Source organism: Zonotrichia albicollis, chromosome 20, assembly GCF_047830755.1.
Source record: "Zonotrichia albicollis isolate bZonAlb1 chromosome 20, bZonAlb1.hap1, whole genome shotgun sequence".
Taxonomy (NCBI): domain Eukaryota; kingdom Metazoa; phylum Chordata; class Aves; order Passeriformes; family Passerellidae; genus Zonotrichia; species Zonotrichia albicollis.
This window is the reverse complement of record NC_133838.1, coordinates 12,643,886-12,667,712: the sequence shown is the minus strand read 5'-3', so window position 1 is coordinate 12,667,712 and position 23,827 is coordinate 12,643,886. Positions and strand designations below refer to the sequence as shown.

The 23,827-nt window shown below is 53.3% G+C and overlaps 2 protein-coding genes and 1 non-coding gene across 7 annotated transcripts; 1 reads left to right on the top strand and 2 right to left on the bottom strand.

Annotated features, from left to right (window-relative positions):
• Window positions 1-1,744: 1,744 nt before the first annotated feature.
• OPRD1 (opioid receptor delta 1) lies at window positions 1,745-22,540 on the top strand. Of its 2 annotated transcripts, none has more exons than XM_074555552.1 (3): window positions 1,745-1,904; window positions 8,016-8,365; window positions 9,090-22,540. In XM_074555552.1, the coding sequence occupies exons 1-3, from the start codon at window positions 1,777-1,779 to the stop codon at window positions 9,620-9,622; spliced, it is 1,011 nt and encodes a 336-aa protein (XP_074411653.1). In that variant the 5' UTR covers window positions 1,745-1,776; the 3' UTR covers window positions 9,623-22,540. The 2 variants fall into 2 exon arrangements, with proteins under 2 accessions (XP_074411653.1, XP_074411652.1); XM_074555551.1 differs by lacking the exon at window positions 1,745-1,904 and adding an exon at window positions 1,939-2,416.
• Window positions 12,157-23,613, bottom strand: RCC1 (regulator of chromosome condensation 1). Of its 4 annotated transcripts, XM_026798653.2 has the most exons (14): window positions 23,517-23,613; window positions 23,247-23,293; window positions 22,795-22,837; window positions 22,496-22,544; window positions 20,396-20,473; window positions 20,135-20,212; window positions 19,845-20,032; window positions 18,842-19,021; window positions 18,664-18,760; window positions 17,645-17,767; window positions 17,296-17,451; window positions 16,877-16,996; window positions 16,310-16,462; window positions 12,157-15,791 (listed from the first exon to the last, which is right to left on the bottom strand). In XM_026798653.2, exons 5-14 carry the CDS (start codon window positions 20,463-20,465, stop codon window positions 15,616-15,618), a joined length of 1,341 nt encoding a protein of 446 aa, XP_026654454.1. In that variant the 5' UTR covers window positions 20,466-20,473; window positions 22,496-22,544; window positions 22,795-22,837; window positions 23,247-23,293; window positions 23,517-23,613; the 3' UTR covers window positions 12,157-15,615. The 4 variants fall into 4 exon arrangements, with proteins under 4 accessions (XP_026654454.1, XP_005496412.1, XP_014129205.3 ...); XM_005496355.3 differs by lacking the exons at window positions 22,496-22,544; window positions 22,795-22,837; window positions 23,247-23,293; window positions 23,517-23,613 and adding an exon at window positions 21,058-21,307; XM_014273730.3 differs by lacking the exons at window positions 22,496-22,544; window positions 22,795-22,837; window positions 23,247-23,293; window positions 23,517-23,613 and adding an exon at window positions 20,777-20,999.
• On the bottom strand, window positions 22,943-23,147 carry LOC113460459 (small nucleolar RNA SNORA73 family). The gene has a single exon (XR_003382320.2). It is a non-coding gene; the product is annotated as a small nucleolar RNA SNORA73 family (small nucleolar RNA).
• Window positions 23,614-23,827: the final 214 nt, after the last annotated feature.

Sequence of the window (23,827 nt, the reverse complement as noted above, 5' to 3'; positions counted from 1 at the left end):
TTCCAGAGAGCTCCTCAGCCATGCTAAAAGCTATTTCACACTCCCCACCCTGATGTTTCCTTCCCACTGGGAGAGATCAGCAACCAGCCTGCGCCAGAGCTGGGCACAGCAGATGCTCAACACCTCACTCTGGGTCTTGGAGGCTCTTTTCACCCAGGAAGGTGTTTAAATCCCGTATTCTGGACCACACACAGGTGCAGAACATCCCCCTCTGTCCTGCCTGGGCTTGTGAAAGCACTGCAGGAATGGGAACCCCCTCCAGGTAAGGAGGCTGATACATCCAAAGGGCAGGACCAAGATATGCATGTTAAATCCATCCCTGTGCTCCCAATTCCTGCCTTTACCCATCCCACCAGCCCTGTGGGACACAGCCAGGACCACAGCCACCTCACACTGTGAGGACAGAAACACACAGCACATTGTTCCTGCCTCCCTGCTTAGAGGCCCTGGAGCTCTCATCCCATGGTTACCATCTGAACCATGGGATGATTGAAAAGCCATTAATTCCCTTCTGGGTGTTTTTATGAGGCTCTTGGTGAAATGTCTGGATGCTTCAGTACTGCAGGAGTTTGATACTGGTAGAGCTCTGCGCAAACTGAAAGCCCTATCTCCAGGGTTGAACAAGCTGCTGGCCTCTACTCCATGTCCTGTGTCTCCTGGTCAGTCTCTCTGGAGTCAAATGTACCCAAAATTGCAGCAAATCATCCCCTCTCTCTGTGCCAGTGCTGTCCCAGGGCACAGAGCAATGAATTAATCTATTCCCAAAGCAAATAGGAGATGGGGACACCCCAAGTGTGTGTACCCACAGCCTCCACCTCCATTTGGGCTCCAGGAAAAATAAAGCTCCTGCCTCTCAGCTTTGCAGTCCCTGAAAGGGGGGAGCCCCGCCAGAGAAAGGCAGTCCTGCTCCAAGGCTGGAAAGGATCTTTGGAAAGGGGAGGGTGACCCTCAACACCTCACAAAGCCCAGCTCTGCTAAGCAGGTGCTGCTGCTGGATCTGTATTTTCACCTTCACTCTGCAGCATCTCCCTAAATCCTTTATTCTGCAGCAGCATCCCTCCTAAGTCCCCCAGAAACCTTTTTTAGCACCCCCAGCATTCCTTACTGCCTTCCAAGCATTTCTCTTAAATGCCCCCAACATTGCTCCACAAATCCCTCTTCAGCATTTCAGCATCATTCTCACCCCAGCACCCCTCCAGTTCCTTCCCCCACCCCACAATGTCCCTCTTAATCCCCCTGCAACATCCTCCCAGACCTCCTCAGCACCCCCAAACTCATCCAGCACCCCCCAACCCCACAACACATGGTGGGGAGAGTGAAGGAGAGGAAGAAAAAGCAAAGCCAAGGGAGAACTGGAGACCGCCCGTCTTTGCTTTGTGGACAAGAGGGCTGCTTGTCCCCCTGCTTTCCTACAGACAAAGAAAACCTAGAACAATCAGAGCGCCTGGATCCATCGTGCTCCCCCTCCAGCTGGGGGCCCGTGCGGGCTCCGGGGATGGCTGACAGGCAGGGACCGGAGGAGAGACAGGGATTAGGAGGGCAGGGAGGGAGGGGAGGCAGAAGCAGGAATGAGGGAGGGGGTGCAGGTAAGGGACTGGGTGGTGGGAAAAGAGGCAAGGGACTGGGGAGAGCGGGGCTCAGGCAGGGACTGACAAGACAAGAACTGGGAGGGGAAGCTGGCAGGGATGGGGAGGGAAAGCGACAGGCTTGGGGCGGGGGGCCGCGGAGGCAATAGAGGGGGGACGCAAGGAGGGAACCGTGGGGAGAAAGGCAGGAATGGAGGCATGGGGCGAGGCAGGCAGGGATGCGGGGAAAACGGGACCGTGGAGGGAAGACAAGGACCTGCCGAGCGGAGAAAGGCAGCCATCGACCGAGGTGGAGGAAGGCGGGGACGGGGGGGACAGGTAGGCAACAAGGGGGAGAATAGCCGGCAGGGATCTGGGGAGCAGAGGAGCGGGAGGGATACAGACAGGCGAGGGGGCGGGCGGGCGAGCAGGGCCGCCCCCGGCCCCACGTGGCTTGGGGGACACGCGGGTTTATAAAGCACTCCGGCCCAGCGCGAGTGCGGGAGGAGGTGGCCGCACCGGCCGGGAGCGGGGCTCGAACCTGCGGGGTTCGGATGCGCGCGGCGGCTCCAGCGGCGCCACGGCCGCCCGCGGGCCATGGAGCTGCCCATGGATGTGACCATGGATGTGCCCGTGGAACTGCCCTCGGGGCTGCCCACGGCCACTGCCACCTCCTGGGGCAACGGCACCGCCTGGGCCCCCCTGCCCGGACACGGGGTCAACGACACGGGCCTGCAGCGGGCCAAGAACGCTACATCCATCCTCATCGCCATCGTCATCACTGCGCTCTACTCCGTGGTGTGCGTGGTGGGGCTGCTGGGCAACGTCCTGGTCATGTACGGCATCGTCAGGTGAGAGCTGGGCAGGGGTGCGCAGGGAGCAAGGGGGCATTTTGGGCACACCGAGTGCGAAAGCACCGATGGGGCCAGGCTGTGCCAGGGGTCAGTGTGCAGCACATGGGAGGTGTGAGCTGGTGACACTGAGTGAGTGTGCACCAGGAGTGGGTGTGCACTAGGGGCGAGTGCGCACCAGGGTTGAGACAGGACCAGGAGGGAGTTTGCACTAAGAGAAAGCGTGCGCAGGGGTGAGTGTGTGCTGCGTGTCAAACAGCAGCAGAAGTAAGCGTAAACCAGGAGGGAGTGTGCAACGGTTGTGAGTGTGCACCAGGTGTGTCTGCACTGGGTGTGAGTTTGCCAGCAGCAGGAGGAGGGTTGGGTATGAACTGGCTGCTTGTGCACATCGAGACGGCTGCGATATGCGTGTGAGCAGTACGTGTGCAGGCTGTACAAGTGTGGGGGGTGCAGTGCTGTGCAAAGGGTGAAAGCAGAGGCCATGTGTGCCTGGAGCAGCTCGGGGATGTTTGGGCATGGGATGGGGGGGGAGGCATGGGCGACACAGCCCAACCCCAATGGGCGCCTCTTGTCCTTTGTGAGGAAGCGAAGCCGCAGGGCTGGTGCCGCTGCGGGCTGGAAGCTGCCCTGTTTGCAGGGTGGGTCCAGGCCCCCCCCCCCCCCCTCCCCGCCCCAGGCAGGGGCTGGCGGGTTCCCGCTGCTGCCACCTCACTCCATCAGTGGGAATTACCCACCCAACTCATCCCCAGCTCCTTCTTGTGCCAGCACCTCCGCAGCTGCCTGACTTCTGTTTTTCCCTAACAAAGAGCAGACACTGCACGGCCCAGCCCCATCTCCCACAACGGCTGAGCTGTCCTCTGCTCCCCCGAGTGTGGGGTACCAGCTCCAGTAGCCGAGAGACCTACTTCAGCTGCATCCAAGATCTCGGCACCTGTGGTGAGGCTTTCCCTGGGCAGAGGCAGGGTCTGCAGGGTCTCTGCACCCCAGAGCAAGCAACATGACCCAAATGCCCCCCGCTTTAAAGATGGGGCATGGCAAGATACTGCTGTATCCCACCAGACACTTGTGCTAAGGTACAAAACCTCATCAGTCCCTTTGTCCGAGACGCTGGGTGGTCCTGCCTGGTTAAGATGGGTTGACATAGAAATTGGGACCATAAAGCCAAGTCTTACCAGACCACAGGACCAGTGCCAGCAGCGAGGGCTGACAGAGCTCCTCCACAGCTCTGCCAGCAGCAAAGGATGGGGCTGTGCTCGCAGTCACACTCTGTGAGGGCACAGACGTCAACACCTCCAGCCTGGCAGGAGGGAGCAGAAGAGTCTCACTAGGTGCCTGGGCTTCACAGCCACCCCCTTTGCACTGGAGGGGGCTTGGTCCTGTCGGTCCAGAATCTGTGGGGTGATTCCAATTTCCACTGCCTCAGGTGATGCTGTAACCCCAGCTTGGCCAAAACACTAAAGCCAAACCAGAGCTGGTGGCTGGATTTAAACAAACCCTCCAAATTCACATTTTTTACCATTTCCACCCTCATTTCCCCATCCCTTTCAGTCCATAGCTATTGTTACCAGAAGTCAGCACAGCCTGGCACTGCATGTGCACAAATAAATGTGGTGACTCACCAGAGGGAAGGAAACCATCCTGAAACGTGTCCATGAGCCACCCTGGAGTGCCCATTGCCCTGGTATCAGGCTCTGCTGCCCCTGCTCGCCACTCTTTGTGGGGCTCTGCTGTGTGTTTTTAACCATCCAAGAGTGTCGGCAATGGGGAGTGGCATGGGGGAATAACTCGCTGACCTGACCTGACCCTTAATGGGATTTTTCATCCACTCAGAAGGGGCATCAAAAATGAGCCCTGGTCTGAAAAAGCAAATTGAGGTAATTGCAGCAGAGACAGATGCCATGAATAATGTCAGGGTGAGGGATGAGTGTTATTAGACCCCCTCCAGCTGGTTCTGCTCAGAGAGGAGAGGGAAAACATTTTAAAGAGAGTGATTTCATGTGCAAACATCCTCCCTATTTTACTGAGTAACTCCATGTAACCCAGGCTTTAGCAAGCCTGATGGCCACAGATCCCTTCACCACACCTTCTAGCCCCACATTTTCCAGCTGATGCTGGAATTAAAGACAGAATCACAGAGTGACTTGGTTTGGAAATGACCTTATAGGCCACCTTGTTTCACTACCCTGCCATAGGCTGGGTTGCCTTCCACTAGACCAGGTGGCTCCAAGCCCTGTCCAAGCTGGCCTTGAACATGTCCGGGGAAGGAGAATATCTCCCATGAAATGAGCAAGTATCATCCTCCAAGCCCCTGGGACAGGAGGGGCTGCAGGGACATGTGCCTTCGCCCATCCATGGCCAAAGCCATCTGGAGTTTCCCAGGGTCCTTGTCAGAGTTGCTCCATGTTGACATGGTTTAGGCCAGGACTAGGGAAGACCTGTGTCCATGGAAGAAAGGGCTATGAGGTGGGATCAGCTTGGATTTGGACCTCACTGCCAGGGAGATTTTGGGTGTTTGCTTTGTGCTCTTCTCCTAATGCCACCTCTAAGTGCCCTTGGGGGTCCAGGCAGTCTGGAAGCACGGCTGGAGCACATCCTGGGGGTCAGGGACCTCTGGGACTACACTGAGTTTGCCACAAAGTCCGTGAGTGCTAGGAGCTGGCAGATGCAGACACAGGGCCCTGGTATATAGCTCTGTGAATGGACACACCATGAGCCAAGCACAGCCAAATTCCAAATAAATCCCTCTCCAGAGCAGCCAAGCCCATCACACACCTGGAGGGAGCCCAGCACACCCAGCACCCTCCCCACCACAGCTCTGACCAGCACTGCCATGCCCATTGTATTGTCAGATGCTTTTAAAAATACTCCTGGAAGCAATTGGCAGCTGTGAACTCAGGGCTGCAAGTGCCTCATCCCCACTAAGTGCATCAGCCCCCCACCAGCCCCCACACAGGCTGCAGGGACAGCTGGGTGCAGGCTTTGTCAAGCCAGGCTCTTTCAGGCAGCGGCTTTTAGCAGCTCCAGGAGTTTTTCTTTCACTTATTATTCACTTTTCTTTCACTTATTTATTTTCCAAGAGGTTTGGAGAGGGCATCCCCACTTGGGAGTCGAGACTGGAATGCGGAGCTGCCCTGTGCTTGCCCCATCCCCTCCCATCTCTTCTCTCCATCAACACTACCCAGATTGTTCCGTTCAAGTGCATAACTTCCCAATCAAGGCACTCACTTAATTGCAATGGGTTTGGCAGCCTGGGGAGGTCCATCAGTAGCAGTGGATGATTTGCTCTAATGTGGGCAATAAACCTCTTTCCTGGAGCAGCAGTTTCATTTGCAGCTCAGGAGGGTCATCAGGATGGACGCCTCACCCTGTGCAGGAGGTTGAAACCTCAGCCCAAACCTGGAGGGGGCTGAATCTTCCCTCAAAACCCCAGTACTGGAAGCTAAATTGCCATCCTTATTATCCCAGTCATCCCTATCATCATCCCAAGTTATTCCCATCAACCCCATCATCCCAGTTATGTCTTTCATCATCCCAGTTATCCCCAGCCTCATCCCAGTTATCCCTATTATTCCAGTCAAATGCATTGGCAGAGTCAATCCATCATCTTAGACATTCCCATTATCATCCCAGTCATCCCTGTCCCTGCTTTGCCCTCACCAGCCCCATCCTGCCTGGGGATGGGTGACAGCTCTGGCCTTCCAGTCCCCCACCTCGGCACATCTGGCAGGGGGTTGGGAAGTGCTTACCCAGCACAGCTAAGCACATCTGGCAGATCATGGAATGAATAACAGATTTTTTTTTACCACTTTACTCAAAAAACAGAGACCAAAGATGTGTGAATCTACCTGAACTGACTGTTCACATAGGAGAGGCAAAACCTGACAATACCACAAATTCTCAGCTTTTTGTTTAACCTGGGAGGAAACTTTTCTGCAAAAGCGCTTGGAAAATAACACTAAAGAGAACAGAAAAGGACTTTTCAAGGACAAGACATTTTTAATGCCATATTTAAATTTAAAAAAAAAAAGCTCAGCTTGAATATTTCCACCCTTGGGCAACGGGCTGCCATTTGCAGCCATGGTGAAGGAGACAGGAATGCTCTTGGAGCTGGGTTAAGCTGCTGTTTTCTGTTTTCTCACAGAGAGAAATTAGTTTTTCAGCTCCAGTTCCCAGTTCTATTGACAATGCAACTTGGTGGGTCTCTGTCCCCACAAATACACTCTCCTGATCCTTTTGAGATGGGGAAAGGATAAGGGGAAGGGATTGGATACCACCATCAATCCCAAGAGCCTCTTTCCCACATCAACCTGCTGTCCTGGGCTCCAGCCATGGCAGGACCACCTGAGATGGGAACCACTCAATCCCCCTACCTTAACTCATTTCATGTACCCCCAACATGCAATGAGCTGTACTAATTATCACAGAATCCTAGAATGCTTTAGATTGGAAGTGACCTTAAAGCCCATCTCATTCCACTCCCTGCCATGGGCGGGGACACCTTCCACTGTCCCAGGCTGCTCCAAGCCCTGTCCAACCTGGCCTGGAACACTTCCAGGGATGGGGCAGTCACAGCTTCTCTGGGTACCCTGTGCCAGGTTATTACCACCCTCATATCTGCTTCAAACCTGCCCTCTGTCAGTTTAAAATGTCTTACCTCTGTCACACATGTGAAAAGTCACTTTCTGTCTATTTTATAAGTACACCAAGGAAAGCGACCTTTTCATCTCAGCAACAACGGGGTCATTTCCCCCCTCTATGCCTTTCCCTAGTGCTGCTACAGGCAGGCTTAGGCATGCAGAGATGGTTTTGGGCAAACTGACCCTGATGTTAACTAATGAGGGTACATCTAAAAAAGCTTGAGGCTGGGGAGGATGCTCTCTGAACAATGGGGATTTGCTGGAAGGGAGCACAGGAAGAGCTGGAGCTGCTGGTGCAGCCCTGCAAAGAGCAGGGTCTTCACAGAGCCCCTCCTGCCCCACATGTGTTGCTCTTTGGGGGTGCCCAGCAGATCCCTCAGTATCTATTTCCAAGCCACCACACCATTCAAAGCATCCCTTTGATCAACACTTGCAGGATTGGATGCTCCTGGGACACTCACACACATCCCTGCTTCTCTGTCATCTGCCATAACTTTGCCTCATCCCTTCAGGAAAGGTTTGGACATGAGGGACCACACATTTCTCTTGCCATGGTGTGACAAGAACCAGAAGCGGAGCCAGCCCTTCCCAAATGCTCTGGGGGATACAGCCAGGCTCCCCCAAAGGCTCTGGAGCTCCAGGCTGGCTAATTGGGCTGCTTCCAGATGGCCTGTTTCCGGGGGTAATCGATCCAATTTCTACAAGCAACCTTGACAGGGAAGCAGGCTGGATAATCACAATTTACTAGGTGGAAAATCAGATGAAGGAGGGTTGAGGGGATAAAGGACATTGTGCAACTGGTTCAGGGAAATGCTGAGCACATTGGTGCTGCAGAAAGGCACATCACAACACTTTTGCTCACCAAGGCCGGTGTCACCTTGTGAGCAGACAAACTGTGCCCCCTCCTCATCACATCAAGTGCCCTGACCACCTGTAACATGCCCTTTCTCTGCCACCCCCAGGTACACCAAGATGAAGACAGCCACCAACATCTACATCTTCAACCTGGCACTGGCTGATGCACTGGCCACCAGCACACTGCCCTTCCAGAGCACCAAGTACCTCATGGAGACCTGGCCCTTTGGGGAGCTGCTCTGCAAGGTCGTGCTCTCTATTGACTACTACAACATGTTCACCAGCATCTTCACCCTCACCATGATGAGTGTGGACCGCTACATCGCCGTGTGCCACCCGGTCAAGGCCTTGGACTTCCGCACGCCGGCCAAAGCCAAGATCATCAATGTCTGCATCTGGGTGCTCTCCTCCCTCATCGGGGTGCCCATCATGGTCATGGCAGTCACCAAGTCAAAAGGCAAGTGTCTTGGGATGCGTGTCCCCTCCTGTCCCATCAGTTCATCCCAGGGGTGATCTGGCAAACTTGAGCTCTGGTCCTGTAGCAGATTTGTGGTCAATAGTGGGCACCTGTCTGTGGCACCATAAATGTGCCCTGTCTGGGAAAAAGCATCATGGTGTTATTTCCCATCTTTGAAACTGTCCCAGAAATTGTCCTCCCTTCCCCTTAAGGGTAGGGATCCCACACCTTTCCCCATCTCCAGTCCAGGCAGTGTCTCTCCCCACCTCCTGGTATGGAAAGCATGGGGCCTAAAAAAACCCCAGTGATGCTGAAAAGTCTCCAAGTGGCTCACACTAAGATCTGCAGCTCCTGTGTGGGGTCACTGGTCCTTAGCTGCTAGGAAAGCTCTGGGCATCTTGAGGAAGTGGACAGATTTCAGTGAAGGGTGATATGTGGATGTGACGTGGGGATGTCCATCGTGGGGGTTGAGAGAAGGCAGGATTGGCCTTGAGTGGCCCAGGAGGCCCTGCAGGGAAAAGGTTCCAGAGTCATTGCATCCACTGCCTCTCCTCAGTGTCTTCTGGACAGGGGTCTGATGGCACAGAGCTCTTGGGGAACCTCTGCCAAGAGCAGGCAGGTAGGAATGAATCTCCCTAGGGTTTTAACAAGCCATTACTGAGCAGAAGGCAGAATATTCTCAGCAGACACTGAGCTTCCTCTTTGACCTTCCTCTCTGCTGCAGATGGTATGGTCCTGTGCACTCTCCAGTTTCCTGACCCTCCCATCTACTGGGACACTGTGACCAAGATATGTGTCTTCATCTTTGCCTTCTTGATCCCCATTTTGGTCATCACCATCTGCTATGGGCTGATGATCCTTCGCCTGAAGAGCGTCCGGCTCCTCTCAGGCTCCAAGGAGAAGGATCGCAACCTGCGGCGCATCACACGCATGGTGCTGGTGGTGGTGGCAGCCTTTATCATCTGCTGGACACCCATCCACATCTTCGTCATCGTCTGGACGCTGGTGGACATAGACAAGAAGAACCCCTATGTGGTGGCCAGCCTGCACTTCTGCATAGCTCTGGGCTACACCAACAGCAGCCTCAACCCTGTCCTTTATGCTTTCCTGGATGAAAACTTCAAGAGGTGCTTCCGAGAGTTCTGCCTGCCTTTCCGAGCTCGTGTGGAGCAGAACAGCTTCTCCCGCGCCAGGAACACCACGCGGGAGCACGTCTCCACCTGCACCGCTTCTGAAGCCCGCAACAAGCCGGCATGACTAGACGTGGGCAGCCCCCAGCGGGGCTGCCAGGGACACAGAGGAGATGAGCTGCGCTCAGAAGTCACCCAGGTCACCACCACAGAGTTGTAGCAGAATGGTGGGCTGGGTGCTGCTCACTAACACTGCTGGGTTTGCATACAGACTAACTGCAAAAACATTTTGCATTCTGATAAAGAAAAATGGGAGAATTGGGACTCACCAAATGATGTAGGGCTCTCCTACAGAGAGAACAAGAAGCAAGTTGGGCAAATATGCTCCACTGATGCCATCTCCTCAACCAACAACACCACCCAGCAGAGGCTGTCACCCTCCAACATGTGGCTCTTGGCAGAGCCCAGAGCACCAGAACTGCAATTTCCACATGCTTATCCTCCTGCACAGGCCAGGATGACACCACAGCCCATAGCAAGAGGGGAAACACTCACATGGCAGAAAGGAACTGTGCCAGGAGGTGATCATAGCATCACAGAATCATTCAGGTTGGAAAAGTCCTCCAAGATCATCAAGTTCAACTGTTCTTCTACCACTACAAAGGCCACCACTAGCCTATGTCCCAAGTGCCACATCCACGCAGTGATGGTTAAATCTCTTTGGTGATCGTTAACTCCACCATTGCCCTGGGCAGCTGTGCCAGGGCTAGACAACCCTTTCAAGAAAGAAACATTCCCTAATATCCAGCCTAATCCTCCCCTGGAATGACTTGAGGCCATTTTCTCTGCCACATCACGGGACCTCATTCCATCCCACTCTGAGCTATGTCCAAAGGACAACTGGAGATGGGAAGAAAAACTTATGCCACTTCAGAGACAGTTTTCAAAAAGCTCCAGATCCATTGTAAAAATTCTCCTGGAGTTCCTCAAACTGGGATTATTCCCAGTGAAAGCTTTCTACTGTTCATGTCATTGTTAGGTTAGTGTTATTTAGAGACCTCTGACTGCAGCTAAGGCGGCCCTGGACATGGATGTGATGCTGGGCTGGAAAACTGTGGGCAAATCCTAGTGCAAGCGAGCAGCACCGGGAGAGCCTGCCCTGACTGGGCCGTGCTTTAGCCAGCGGGCTCGGAGGGAACTCTTTGTGTACTTTTATAAATATATATGTATGTCTGTCTATAGCTGTATGAAACTAAAGAGACCCCAAGGCCTCCCATCACACCTCCCACTACAGAAGCTGCTACGTGTGTGGTGGAGCTAAATATGCCGGATCCCTAGCATCTCACAAAGTACTTCAGACACTATCTCCAGCTCCAACCCTTGGGATATTTGCCTTACTGTGGCATTTCTGTACAGGCACCCTGCTTTCTAAAAGTTCAAGAAAAATAAAATCGAAGATAGGAAGCAATTTCCAGCTCTCTTGCGACTCACAGGCATCAAAAATGAGCAAGGTCTGGCTCAGGGGGGTGGTCTGGGGAGTGATGAAACTGCCTCTAAATTTACCCTTTCCTGTGAGAGTGGGGATAACCTGGCACAGGTTGCTCAGGGAAGCAGTGTCCAAGGCCAGGCTGGATGAGGCTCGAAGCAGCCTGGGACAGCTTGAAGGTGTCCCTGCACATGTCAGGGCATGAAACTGGATGGGCTTTAAGGTCCCTTCCAACTCAGGCCATTTGATGATTCTGAATTCAAGTTTTAAATACATACATGGACTTAGAAAAACTCACCTTTGTGAACACCCAAAGCCCTTTAGAGCTGAGATTGTTTGCAAGCCCTAGCCACCAAAAACCTCTTCTGCCAACAGTCATCAAGATATAATTTTATTTCAAAAAACAAGCAGCCCAAATTCTGGCCCAAATTACATTTGTAATTTAAATACAAATGAGGATTCAGCGGAAAAGCAACAGAAACGGGTGTTGGAGCCTGTAACTTTGCTCTGGCTTAACAAGACTTTGGACTTTAGGGTACTGATCACTTCTGCAGTGTAGGTTTCTTAGTTCCCAAAGAAGGAGAACCATAAAGAGTGCAGAGTGGATGTGAAAACCACTCGAGGACCCCTGTCCATTACCCAGCACCCTGGGAAAGCTGAGCCAGGCACCAATTCTGGAGATTTCACAGCCCAGTTAAACTAGCAGCCAGCCCAGATTAATTATACAGCAACCCATGCTGGCACACACCAACAGGCTATTTCCAGGGACATTTGCAGGCCAAAACCATGTGCTATTGCAGGAAACATCCTTTCCCCAATTTTTTTTCTTTAATTAATTCACCAAATAATGAACCCTGATGTATTGAGCTTGTGATTAATTATGATGATGCCAGTTTCTTTGTCTGCAGGTTTAGGCTGACTTTGGAATTGCATTAATATGCAGATGGAAATGAAGGGATCTGGCTTTCCTGGGGAGGACAGCAACAAGAACTCTCACCTTCCTGACCCTGGAGCAGCCTGGGGTGGACCCAGGCTCTCAGCTCAACAGAGATGCTTGTCTTGCAATTCATCATTTAATAGGGAAAGAAAATAACTATGAATAATTCCTAGAGGATTTTTTTTTCTCCTTTCAGAGTTACAAATTCTGCTTAATTTGTGCTGTTTTATTCCCTGAGCAAATGGGAACAGGAGGAACATGCAGGGAGGGGATGTCTGGGACGCTGTGTGAGCACTGGAGCTCCTCCAGGCAGGGAAAGAGCCAGGATCCCCCTCTCCAGTTCCCAGGAGTTGAGTGAACCATACGAGACTTTCCTTATTTTTGGCCTGTTGTAATGGGAAAGGAACCAGGATGTCAGCAGTTTGGGAAGGGGACAGAGACACCACCACATCACTATTTCAGCCCAATTCTCATCCGAAAGAGAACCAAGACACCCTTCTACCTAGAGCCACACCAGAACACTGCACATGGCAGTTATCCTGGGATATACTGGTCAGGCAAGAGCCTCAATGATTGGAGAGACAGCCCAGTACAATGACTAAACCATCATTAAACCCCATCACAGGCAGCTTGGCCATAATTAAAGCTCATTTCCTCTTCCAGGCAGGAAAGGAATAACAAGAAAACAATCTGAATATCCTCCAAACCCTCCTGAAGATGCAATTCTCTCCCTGTAGATCCAGCAGCACCACTGCACAGGCAGAAATTTTCTATCTAAAACAGGAACATGTTAAAAAAACATGAAAAAAATCCCTCACAAACAACACTCAAAGTGCTTTTAATCTGAGCCCAAAAGATCTTCACACTGCCAGGCCTCATCCTCCAGGGATGCTAAAGCCCTCAAATACCACTTTCCCAGCTTTTGTCTGTAAAGCAAAAGCCTTTTATGCACTTCCAATAGCAACAGATGGAGACCAGAGTGTGGAGCTGCCAGCTGGTGATGAGGGAGAGTCTGGAGGTGTCAGTGCTAGAAAACCTCCCCCACTGACTATGGCTGGATCCTGACACAGCCAGGGGTCCACTCCACAGGACCCAAATTCCTCCTCCTAATCCTCAAAATGCCCCCAGTTCACTCTGTGAGCACAAAACCTTGTTAATGAGACATTTCCCTTCGCTCAATTAAGCTGTTTTCCTCCATCCACCCTCTCCCCCCTGTGTGGGGGCTCATCCTTCCCCCAGTTTCCAGCAGCTTCCCACTGAAGTGTCACTGGTTCCCAAGACAATTGCTTACTCATCAGTTCTGAATATTTTAAATCTTATTGTTCTCTCCCAGTCCTTTTCCCATGTTTCTTCAATATACCAACAAGCTTCCCATTCACAAAGACATGTTTTCCCCTTCCCAGAAACAGGAACAGCCCCTCAGGGATGGGTACAATCCCATCTTCTTTAGTAATGATCTGGGTTTTCTCTGCACCCACAGGAGCTGGAACAGGGAATTGCATTGGCTCCTGGCAGGATCCAACCCTGTTGTGTCACACCACTGATACGGTTCCTGCTGCCCAAATGCGGGAGATAGATGCAAAAACCTGCCAAGGTAGGGGATAGGGAGGAACTGGGAGCACTGGGATGTGGGATCTCCCCAGTAGCTGAGGCTGGTTTTGGATAAATATTGTTGCTGGGAATCAAGCCTAAGTGAAGAGCAGTTTCTGCATCAGGTATCCAGTAGGTCACATTTCATTGAACGGTATCAAATGGTGATGGTCCCCAGGGAGCAAAATTAGCCACAGGATTAGAGAGCACTTGCCCATGGCTCAGCCTGCAGTGACAGCAAAATATGGGCTTGATCCCTCACAATACAACATTCCCTGTGGGCCCACATCCCAATCTTTTGCTTAGAGGTAAAAATAAAGTCCTTTGCAAGCCCAGGACAGCAAACCCACCTGATGGGATGCGGGTGCCCCCAGCACCCCAGAGCTGGACCCACTGAGGCCATCCCTGAGTGTAAATCCAATTTCATCCCACATGGGAGCAGCAGAGCTGCTCTCAGCGCCCAGGCTCACTAAGGAACCTGCTCCTGCCCAAATGAATTAAGTGTAAACAGCGACCTGGGGCTCCAGTCACACCAGGATGTAGGAATTTGCCCCGTGGCTTCCAGTCTCCACACACATCTGGCTCAGCTCCAGCTGGGAGCACCCTGCACGGACATGCCAGGATCCTTCCAGGTGTGCCACGGGCTTGGCTGTGTTCCTGGAGACCCAAAGATACGTGGGGTGACCAGTCAGCCAGGCTGGGAACTGAAGGGGGTGACAGAGATGACAGGGACCATGCCCTCTCTCCGCCCCAGCTCTCCCAGTCCCGCGGCCCCACGGCTGCCACCTGGCGGCCACAGCTGGGACCAGGACAGCGCCCCGAAAGGAGACACCTGTCCCGACTGTCCCCACGGGAGAACTGCCCAGCCCTCCAAAGCGCAGGAAAAGCCTGGGTTTATCAAAACTCAGTTTATTCCAAATTTAAAAGATTTTTTTTTTGTCCTTTCTGCCTTGATTAATCAACCAAAATACATTTTCTTTTTTAAAAAAATCCAACCCCTTTGGAACCATTGTATAACCCCAGACACCCTTCCCCAGCCACAACCCCCCCTCCTATTGCTACAATTAACTTTTTGCAGAGCCCTCCTCACTCCAGGCACCTGGAAGGTACCTCCTGTAAGGAGAGGATGGAGCAGGCTGGGCACAGGAATCAAGACCAGTTGGATCAGGGAGGCAACGGGAAGGAGGAGTGCTGTTGTTTCCAGCAACTCCGTGCATAGCTACGGTCTGGGTGTCTGCTCATCCAGGCCCTAACAGCAAATGAACCTCCTTCCTTAACAAGTGAAAGAGAAAAAATTAAAGTAACAGTGTTCCCACCGGTGGGATGGATTTGGTTGGGTTTCCAAAGGCAATGGCAAAGAGGGAGTGGCCAGGACTGGGAACAGTAGCATGAGGCAGCTGCTCCAGGCCATGGGGAGTGGGGAATCTGCTCCTGGCCTGACTGCCAGGCAGGGGCTCAGCTTGAGGGAGGGCTCAGCTTGAGGGAGGCAGGAGCCTCCAGCGGTCACACTGTGCTAGGCATCATCCAACAGCATTCTCCCTCACCAGGCAGAATTTCCCCACAGCAGTCACAAGCTCTGGATTAGAGGACAGAGCTTCCTGGGCACATTCCTGCTGGACTCAGATCCACCCGGAACAGGCTCAGAGGGGTTTGGGGGGTGGCAGCAGACAAATCCAGAGGTGATTTAGGTGAAGGGGCTGGAAGAGCATCCAGATGTGGGGGACATGGGGACCTCAGGGAGACTATTACCCAAACCTGATTGCAGAGTAAAGAACAAAACCCTCAGCTTTGCTGGGCCAGGAAATGTTAAAAAAAAAAAAAAAAAAAAAGACGAGAAGAAGTGTAAATCCATCCAGGCACAGAACTGGGATCAGTTTAGGACCAAGCTGACCCGGGGAGCTGACAGAGCACTGGGCACCACAGGAAAACAGACAAACGCTTGCAGAGAGAACCCACGGGCACCCTGTTCCAGCCACACAGGCACTGCTGGGCCGAGCTCCATGAGCCTCCTGCCCTCCCCAAGTAATCGGCTCCCCAACCCAGGCAGAAGTTGTGGGGGGTCTGGGGGTGCTGTGATTCCGCTGGGTCTGGCTGCGGTGTCGCTTCATCAGCTCTGCTCCTTGTCACTGACCAGCAGCACCGTGTGCTGCCCACCGCTGGACACGGCCAGCACCCGCCGGTTCTCCAGCTGCTTCCCCGTCATCTCCACGGGGCTCCAGACATCATCCTCCTCTCCAGTGCCCAGCTGGTAGTTAGTGCCCATTCCCCACGCAAACGCTCGTCCTGCAACAGAGGTGAAGCAAGCTTTGAGCTCCCGGTTGTTGCAAAATGGGAAGGTGACCTTGCACCCAGACAGTGCATCTCTATGAGTCCAAAACACAAGCAGGAGGAAGAGAACGAGCACTTGCAACTCAACAGGTGTTCCATCACAGGGCCAAGGAACTTTCATCCCTTTGCGGGAGAAAAATAAACCCACAGCCCACTCCAAACATTCCTTCCTGCAGACACTGCACACAGGCAGATGCACCACCAGAGCACGGAGGTCTGGCATCGGCAGAGTTAGAGAAGAGACTGTCAGGCCAACAACCCTCTCCTGGTAAACACCACATGACCAACCCTGCTGCCCACAAACAGGCCCACAAACACATCTGAGCAGCCACTGTGCAGCTGCCCCCAGGAGATGGGCAGCAGAACCTGGCTCCAGTGCCAACCCCGCTGGCAGTGTGTGGTGACGGTGTGCAGGGCTGGACGGAGGAATGAAGGAAGTGCAGAAGGCAGGGTTCCCAAGCCCTGGCACTCACCATCACTGCTGACAGCATAGCCAACTGACGCTCCACAGGCCACCGAGATGATACTGGGGAGCTCCGGGATAACGGTGGGTGCACTCTTCTCCTCTGCCCCTGTCCCAAGGCCCAGTCGGCCATACTCTGCCCTGCCCAGGCTGTAGGCTTTACCTGGAGCACAGTGGACACACAAGACAGGAGACCTGAGCTGGGCAGAAGTTGCAGCAAGGCCAAAGCAGACCAGGACTTCTTCCCAAGCCTGACTCCTGAAGGAGCATCGTTCCTCCACACCACACCCTGAGACTCATCCAGAAGGGGCAGGGTGGGATAGAAACCCTTCAGCTCCTCAAAATCAGTAAGCTGGAGAGGTGCAAGAGCAGAGCTCCCAAATGAGTCCAGGTCTCTGTTGTTGTCAGCTTCCCTTTGCTGCAATCTCACACCAACATTGTTTCCCTTAACACCGAGAGCTTGGAGGACTCCAGCACATCACCCTCATCCCAACAGCTCCTTGGCCAGGTTGAGGGCCATGGGATTCCCCCCACCCTGCAGTGTGACTCCCAGCCCACCTGTCACAGAGTCACTCACCCTCAGAGTCAACGCAGACCGTGTGGTGCTGCCCACCAGAGAACCCAACCCAAGACTTGGTGGAGTTCTTGAAGGACGTGAGGTTCTGCGGGGAGAAGCAGGGCTCGGTGTCCTGGGTCCCTGCAGGATGGGACGCACAAATCCAGGCGGATCAGGTCCATGGGCATGGACAGCTCTGGCACTAAGCCATCCACCCTGGGGCTCACCCTACCAGAGACCAATGCAGCTGCCCAGGCCCAAAATCTAATTTCTGCTCAAACCCAGTGGGCATGAGGGCTGGGACCTAAACCCAGAGCGAGCCCCGCACCCATTTCCAGCTCTGGTGCATCCAGTGTTTAGATTCTGGGGCACCCAGCAGCTTCCCCCACCAGGCCAGGGCAGCAGTGGACCGGAAGGAGATCTGGAGGGACATCGCTCACCCAGCTGGTGGTAGTTGGAGAGGCCAAATCCATAGATGTGTCCCTCACGCGTGACGGCGAAGGTGAAATACGCCCCGCAGAAAGCGTCCTGGAAGCGCATTTTGCTTCTTCTCCCTCTGCCTCTGACAGGGACAAGCTGGGGGACCAGCATCCGTTCTGGGGTAGGAGACAAAGCGTTATGCAAGGACTAAGGATTTACACCCTCGCTGCATCTAAGGATCTGGCTCACTGCACACACGTCGCTGATTACACATAAGCCCTTGAGCATCAGGGACTGGGGCCCTTTGTTCCTCTGCAAAGGGCAGAGCCAAAGCCAAAGGATGCACCTCTGAGAACTAAATCCACTCACCCAGTCCTCGCCGTCCTCCTCGGGTGGCAAAGAGTGCTGGCACTCTGCCCAGCTGGCCCTGTTCACCACAGCCACACGTGAACAGGTCGCCATCCACTGTCAGCATCACCAAGTGGTCATTTCCTGGGACAGGAAGGAAAAACAAGTTATGGACAAGTCTTCAACAAGTCCTCAGGACTGAGATCCCACAGGTAAACCCCAGTTGTTCCAGCTTATGGGGCTTACTGCACTTGATACCTCAACACCAATTGTGCCACCACCTAAAACTCCAGGATCTCCATCTTCCCAATCCCAGGAATTCAAAGCAGTTTTTCTGGGAAGGCAGTAAGGACACAGGTGTGCCCCAACCTCCCCTGGGCCCCGGACAAGCACCCTGGCTGCTGTGCTCAGCTTCCCCAGGCCTCATTAGAGAGCAAGTGCTCTGGCCCCACTGGGTCACAGTTCAGGCCACTCTTGGAAGGCATTCTACATCAGACTGGTCAAATATTAACTCAATATGTGAATCTGCTGGGGCTAAGAGGTTTGTTCTCTGAAAGAGTCAGAGATCAGCAAGTACACCCTTGTATCAGGCTTGGAACAAGCCAACAGGGAGGAAAAGTTCATGGACGTTCCTCGAGGGTTGTGACAACCTTGTGTATCTGCCTGACCCTGCACGCCCCAGAGCCCTGCTTGTGGAAGGGGCTCACAGCTGGTCTGTGAGTCAGAAAGAGTTAGATGAAGAAGAGAAGCTGATAAGAGTCGCCTTTGCCCCTGAAAGGAGTCCCACTGATGCTGTCAGCGTGGAAAAGGAGAAGAAAATATAAACAAGGGGTCCTGCAACTAGATCTTGACAGAAAACAGTGGTGTTGACCGCCTTGCACCAATGAACATTATGTTGATTTATTGTGCCCAATGAATAGGTATAAACTTTGTGAGAGCATATAAAGACAGCATGCTGCTAAAATGAAAAAGAGAAGCTTTCTTAAATACACGGTGTTCTTCTGTTTGTTAGGACCATCTCAACAACGACACCTACTCACCTGACACTATTTTAACAACAGGGGTATTGAGCTGGAGCAGCACAGGACTGGAGCTTGTCTTCAAGGGCTCCAGCAAGCCGATCACTCCATTGTTATCCTGAGGGAAGAGGGACACAGGGATCAGCCACAGGAGCAGCAGCCACCAGTGGAGCTTCCAGTATCTGAGGACTCAGCGTACCCGGAAGGAGCCCCAGACAAAGACCCTGCCATCCTCAGTCAGCGCGGCCGTGTGGCTGTCCCCCGCCGACACCTGCACCACCTTCTCCTGCAGCTCCACCAGCCCTGGAGAGCTCTCAGACCCTTCAGCCGAGGTGTCGCGTCCCAGGGCACCTTCATCATTGCAGCCAAAGGTGTAGATCTGCAGATGGGTGCAAATGGTCAGGATGGAGCAGAGGGGCAACGGGCTGAGTATGAAGTCACGGGACAGAGAGTCATGAAGCTGAATTATTACAGAATCACAGAATGGTCTGGGATGGAAGGAACCTTAAAGCTCACTTCCGTCCACCCCCTGCCATGGGTAACAATACCTTCTGCTAGACCAGGCTGCTTTAAATCCTGTCCAATCTGGCCTGGAATACTTCCAGAGATGAGGTGCTGTCATCTTATTATGAAGCTCTCATATCTTCTCAGTGATTTCTCAAGGGAAGCTCCTTGCAGCACTGACTCCTTCTTTCTCATAGCACAGCCAACAAACTCCAAGTCTCTCCTCACCCAGCTAACCCACTCTTATTGCACTCATCCGTATTGGACACAGCTGTGGCCTGTTCCTAATCTTTGGTAATCAGCACAGCTGCAACTCCTCAGGGGCGAGATTACCTTCTGCACTATCTTTATTTTCTTACATTCTGTCCCCCCACAATGAGGCAGCCACAGCTTCTCTGTACCAGAGCCTCACCACCTTCACAGGGAAGAATTCCCAATATCGCATCTAAAATGGCAGTGTCACCCATCTACTCTCTGTCAGTGTAAAGCCATTTGCCCTTGACCTATCACTCTATGCCCTTATCCTAAGTCCCTCTCCAATTCTCTCGTAGGCCCCTTTCAGGTCCTCCTTTTGAGCCCCTAAATTTTGTGGTCCACGAGACCATGGTCACCCCTAGAGCTGGAACAAGATGTGGGCAGAGCAGTGGCTGATTCCTACCCCCTGCTCCAGAACACACCCCAGAACCCACTGCACTTACCTTTCCAGTCTGGCTGAGGCACACCGTGTGCATCCCTCCAGCTTCCACCTGCACCACCATCTCCGGCAGCGTGACCAGAGCTGGCTTCTTCCTCTCCATGATGTCTTCACCCAGACCCAGCTGCCCAACATTACCCTGGCCCAGTGTCAGCACCAGCCCAGGCTGTGAGCGATGTGATGGGTGGCAGACTGCGGGGTGTGAGGGGGAGAAAGAACATGTCAGGGTACAAGTTTCCTGGTAAAAATCACCCCTGGGAAAGTGGAAGGAAAATTCCAAGGGATTTTTCTTACCTTTAACCTTTTTTGTCTCAGTAGAATCTTCTTCTGGCACCAGGATCTTCATTCTGCGTTTTGCTGGCATCTTGGAATCTATATGCCAAAAAGAGCCAATGTTACCCTGGCCCAGCGTCAGCACCATCCCAGGCTGTGAGCGATGTGATGGGTGGCTGACTGTGGGGAGGGAAGGGGAGAAAGTACATGTAGGAGTACAAGTTTCCTGGTAAAAATCACCCCTGGGAAAGTGGAAGGAAGATTCTAAGGGATTTTACTAACCTTTAACCTTTTTCATCTCAGAAGACACTTCTTCTGGGACCAGGATCTGCACTCTGCGTTTTCCCGGCATCGTGGAATCTAAATGCCAAAAAGAGCCGGTAAGGAGTCACCCACCTGGTGAACCGGGTCTGTTCACTGTCTGGGGTGCCCCCTCACACCCTAAAAAACCACCTGAGGGACTGGTGACTGAGCTGGGATTTGAACACTGATCCCCTCTCCTACTCTGGGAAAATAGAAAGTTTTCTCTTGTATGTTTTATCCATACTCTATGTGAACGTCTCCAGATTTCAGGTTCAGGCAGGCAAGGAGAGAGGGAAGGGGAAAAGAAAGGAGAATGAAGACGGGAAAGGGGAAAAGGGAAGAATCGGAGCCAAGCCGTACCTGCGTCCTCACCCCCTGCCCGGTTCCGCACGGCCCGAGCACGGCCCCCGCCCCTTCCCGCCGTTCGAATTCCCCGCGGCGCCGCCCCACGTGGGGCCGCGGAGGCCACGGCCCGGACCGGCGGCTCCTCCCGCCGCCTGCAGCTTCTCTCGCTGTCCGGTGGGCTGTGCCGAGGACGGCCCCGGGCCCGCCGGGACCCCCGCGATCGCCCCCGTGTCCCCATGCTCGCCCCGCCGCTGCCTCCCGCCGCTCTCCCGGCTCGACCCCGCCGCGCTCCTCACCGCTCGCCGGCGCCGCCGCGCTCCGCTCTGCGCATGCGCGCGCCGGCTCCTCGCGGCGCTGCGTCCCCTAGCGGTCGGCGGCCCCGGCACTGTCCCCACAGGACAAGGGGACAGAAGGACAGGTGGGACAGGACAGGCGGACTGAAGGACGGAACGAGGATAGGCGGGGCAAGACAGCGGACAGAAAGACACACAAGGGCAGGCAGCACAAGGCGGCTGGCAATACACTGCCCCCCAGACAATAAATCCGTGTCACTAACTCATCCTGCTTCTAACCTCCAGAGATGCCTCCTAGGCCGCAGCCAGCCGTGATGGGAACAGAGCTGCTGCAGAAAAAGGTAATTAAACACGCTGATCAATGATAACGGAGTATGGAAATCCAGCAAGTCTGCACCAACACCTTCTCCAGCAACCTACTGCTGCAAAGTGGAAAACCCCTTTTACTCCTGAAACAGGAACTAGACCAAACTTCTCCCGTTAATCGGAGGACAGCAAACTTTTAGAGTTTCCCCTTCATCCAATGTGATTACCCTTATTCCAGTGCTTAATTCAGCTGTTCCAGTCCGAAGGCCTGCACTTGGCCATACTATCTTTAATTTACCAACAAAATCATGTTCCCAATTAACATTTTGGCTGGTACAGCAGCCTGTATCTCCTTATCTACACACCGTGATACCCAGGGATCACCCACAGCCCACCCACATGAGATTGGAAAACCTTGAAGAAGCATCACCTTTATTTATCCCAGGCTTATGCCGGGACTTGACAGCCACTCCCCGATGTTTTCCCGGGCCACGTCAAGTCCGTGGACAGGCCATCTGGGAAACTGCTGACGCCTATTTCACCCAACCCACAGCAGCACCTCCCCTAACCCCCCCCCCAAACCAACAGCAGCACTCCCCTTTGAAAGGGCAAGGGAAAGCCGTGTGATCCCCTCCCTGCTTCCCCTCACCCCGGGGTCACAGACCCCCCAACCCTTCTCGACTTAGCTCTTGATATGAAGGTTTCGTGCCCAAACCCGGATTTAAAAGTGGGATCTGTTTCTAATCCAGCCCCAATAGAGTGCCACACAGCACTTCTACACACTTCTTCGAGATGCTTCAGCAGCAAACAAGAATACTTCTACACAGAAGAGGCACCATCCAGAGCACAAAGTTTCCCTTGATATTCAGATAATTCACCAAAACCACACAACAAGCCATAGTCAAGTTCAGTTTATTGAGTTGTCTACTGTAGATAGGTACACATTCGGACATCCAAGGGACCAGGGCCACCGGTTATTTTTTGCACTCAAAGCACGTGCTTAAAAAGACCACTAAATTCACGCACTCCTGCTTCCATCGCGTTTTGATTTCTGCAGCTACATTGTTATTACACATAGTACGCTAAGAGGAACTGGGTAACCACCTAACTTGGGCAAACTCTTTAAAATACTCACCCTTTCCCACTAAAGGCGGATTTTCTTTGTCACTTCGCCCCAGCAGATTCTGCAATATTTATAAAAAAAAAAAAGGTATTTTTTCCTGCTTTTTTTTTGTGTCCAACGATCTGCAGTGTTTTTTTCTGTCTGCTAAGACTTGTGGCCTTTTTCTCCCTCGTCTATCCAAAATCCAACACAATCGTCAAAGCTAGGAGCCTCTAAACAGGACTTACGTTTTAAATTTTATCACTAAACCGACCCATTATTCTAGAAACATCTTTGAAATAGGCATAATATTACATTTTTAACGCAATTACCTTTAAAAATCTTGTTTCACTCAAACTTTTTTTAATTTCGGTTCTGGAAATGAAGAAAAAAAAGGAATTTAAGGATTTGCTCAGGAGGTTGTGCTTTAATGTCTCCCCCTCCCAGCTCGGCACGTGTTCCCCGTCCCACCCAGCGTGTCAGTGTTTCCTGCATGGTTTGTCTCCTCTGTCACGGCCCAAGGGCTCAGAGAAGCAGTAGGAATATGCAGGCTGCAGGCTCGGGGCCCGGCTTGCTCTCCAACGTCGTGGAAAGGGACTATACGTCACGGGCCCGAAGGCCTGCGCTCCCACGCGCCACACGGACAGAGCCGAGAGAGAGCGACTTCTCCGGATATCCACGTTGGACCTTGGCTATAAACATTTATAATCACCTTGCCTGCCCCAGGCCCCCGCGCATCCCAGCTCCGCCGACCACGCGGCGGGGACACGTGAAAGATACTCACGTTAGAGCGAAATGGGCAAACCAAGCTTAAACAGGCTTTGGTGGAACCTGTAGGAAAAGGAAATGTCTCTGAGCGGCGGCTGAGGCGGTGCGGGGCGACTCCGCAGCACCCACCGCCACGTGCAACTCACAGCGTAGTTTAGCGGTAAAACGGGGATAGAGCGGGCATCCGCTGACACCGCAGCGCGGCCAGCACGACCACGCGCCACAGCAAAACAAAGAGCTTAAAGGGTAAAAACTAGTAAAAGGGTAAAAGTGAAGCGAACTCTACCTGACCGTTGCGCCGCTCTCCACGGTGAAAGAGGCCGAGGGTACCCGCGCGGCGATTTTTATAGTGCAGGGAGGCGGGGCTGAAATGCGCGCATGCGTCCCGCGCGAGGGGCGGAGACAGACCGTATATGGGCATGGGGGCCGGGGCCAACACCCAATGGAGGGGGCGGGGCCTGCCGCGCCTGCGCAATGGCTGGAAGGGCGGTTGACACATGCGCAGTCGGAAGGGCGCGAAAAGCCGCGGCTTCAGGGAAGGCGCCGCCATAGCTGACCCGCGCTCCACCCCCTCAGGAGCCGCCGGTCAGGCTCCTG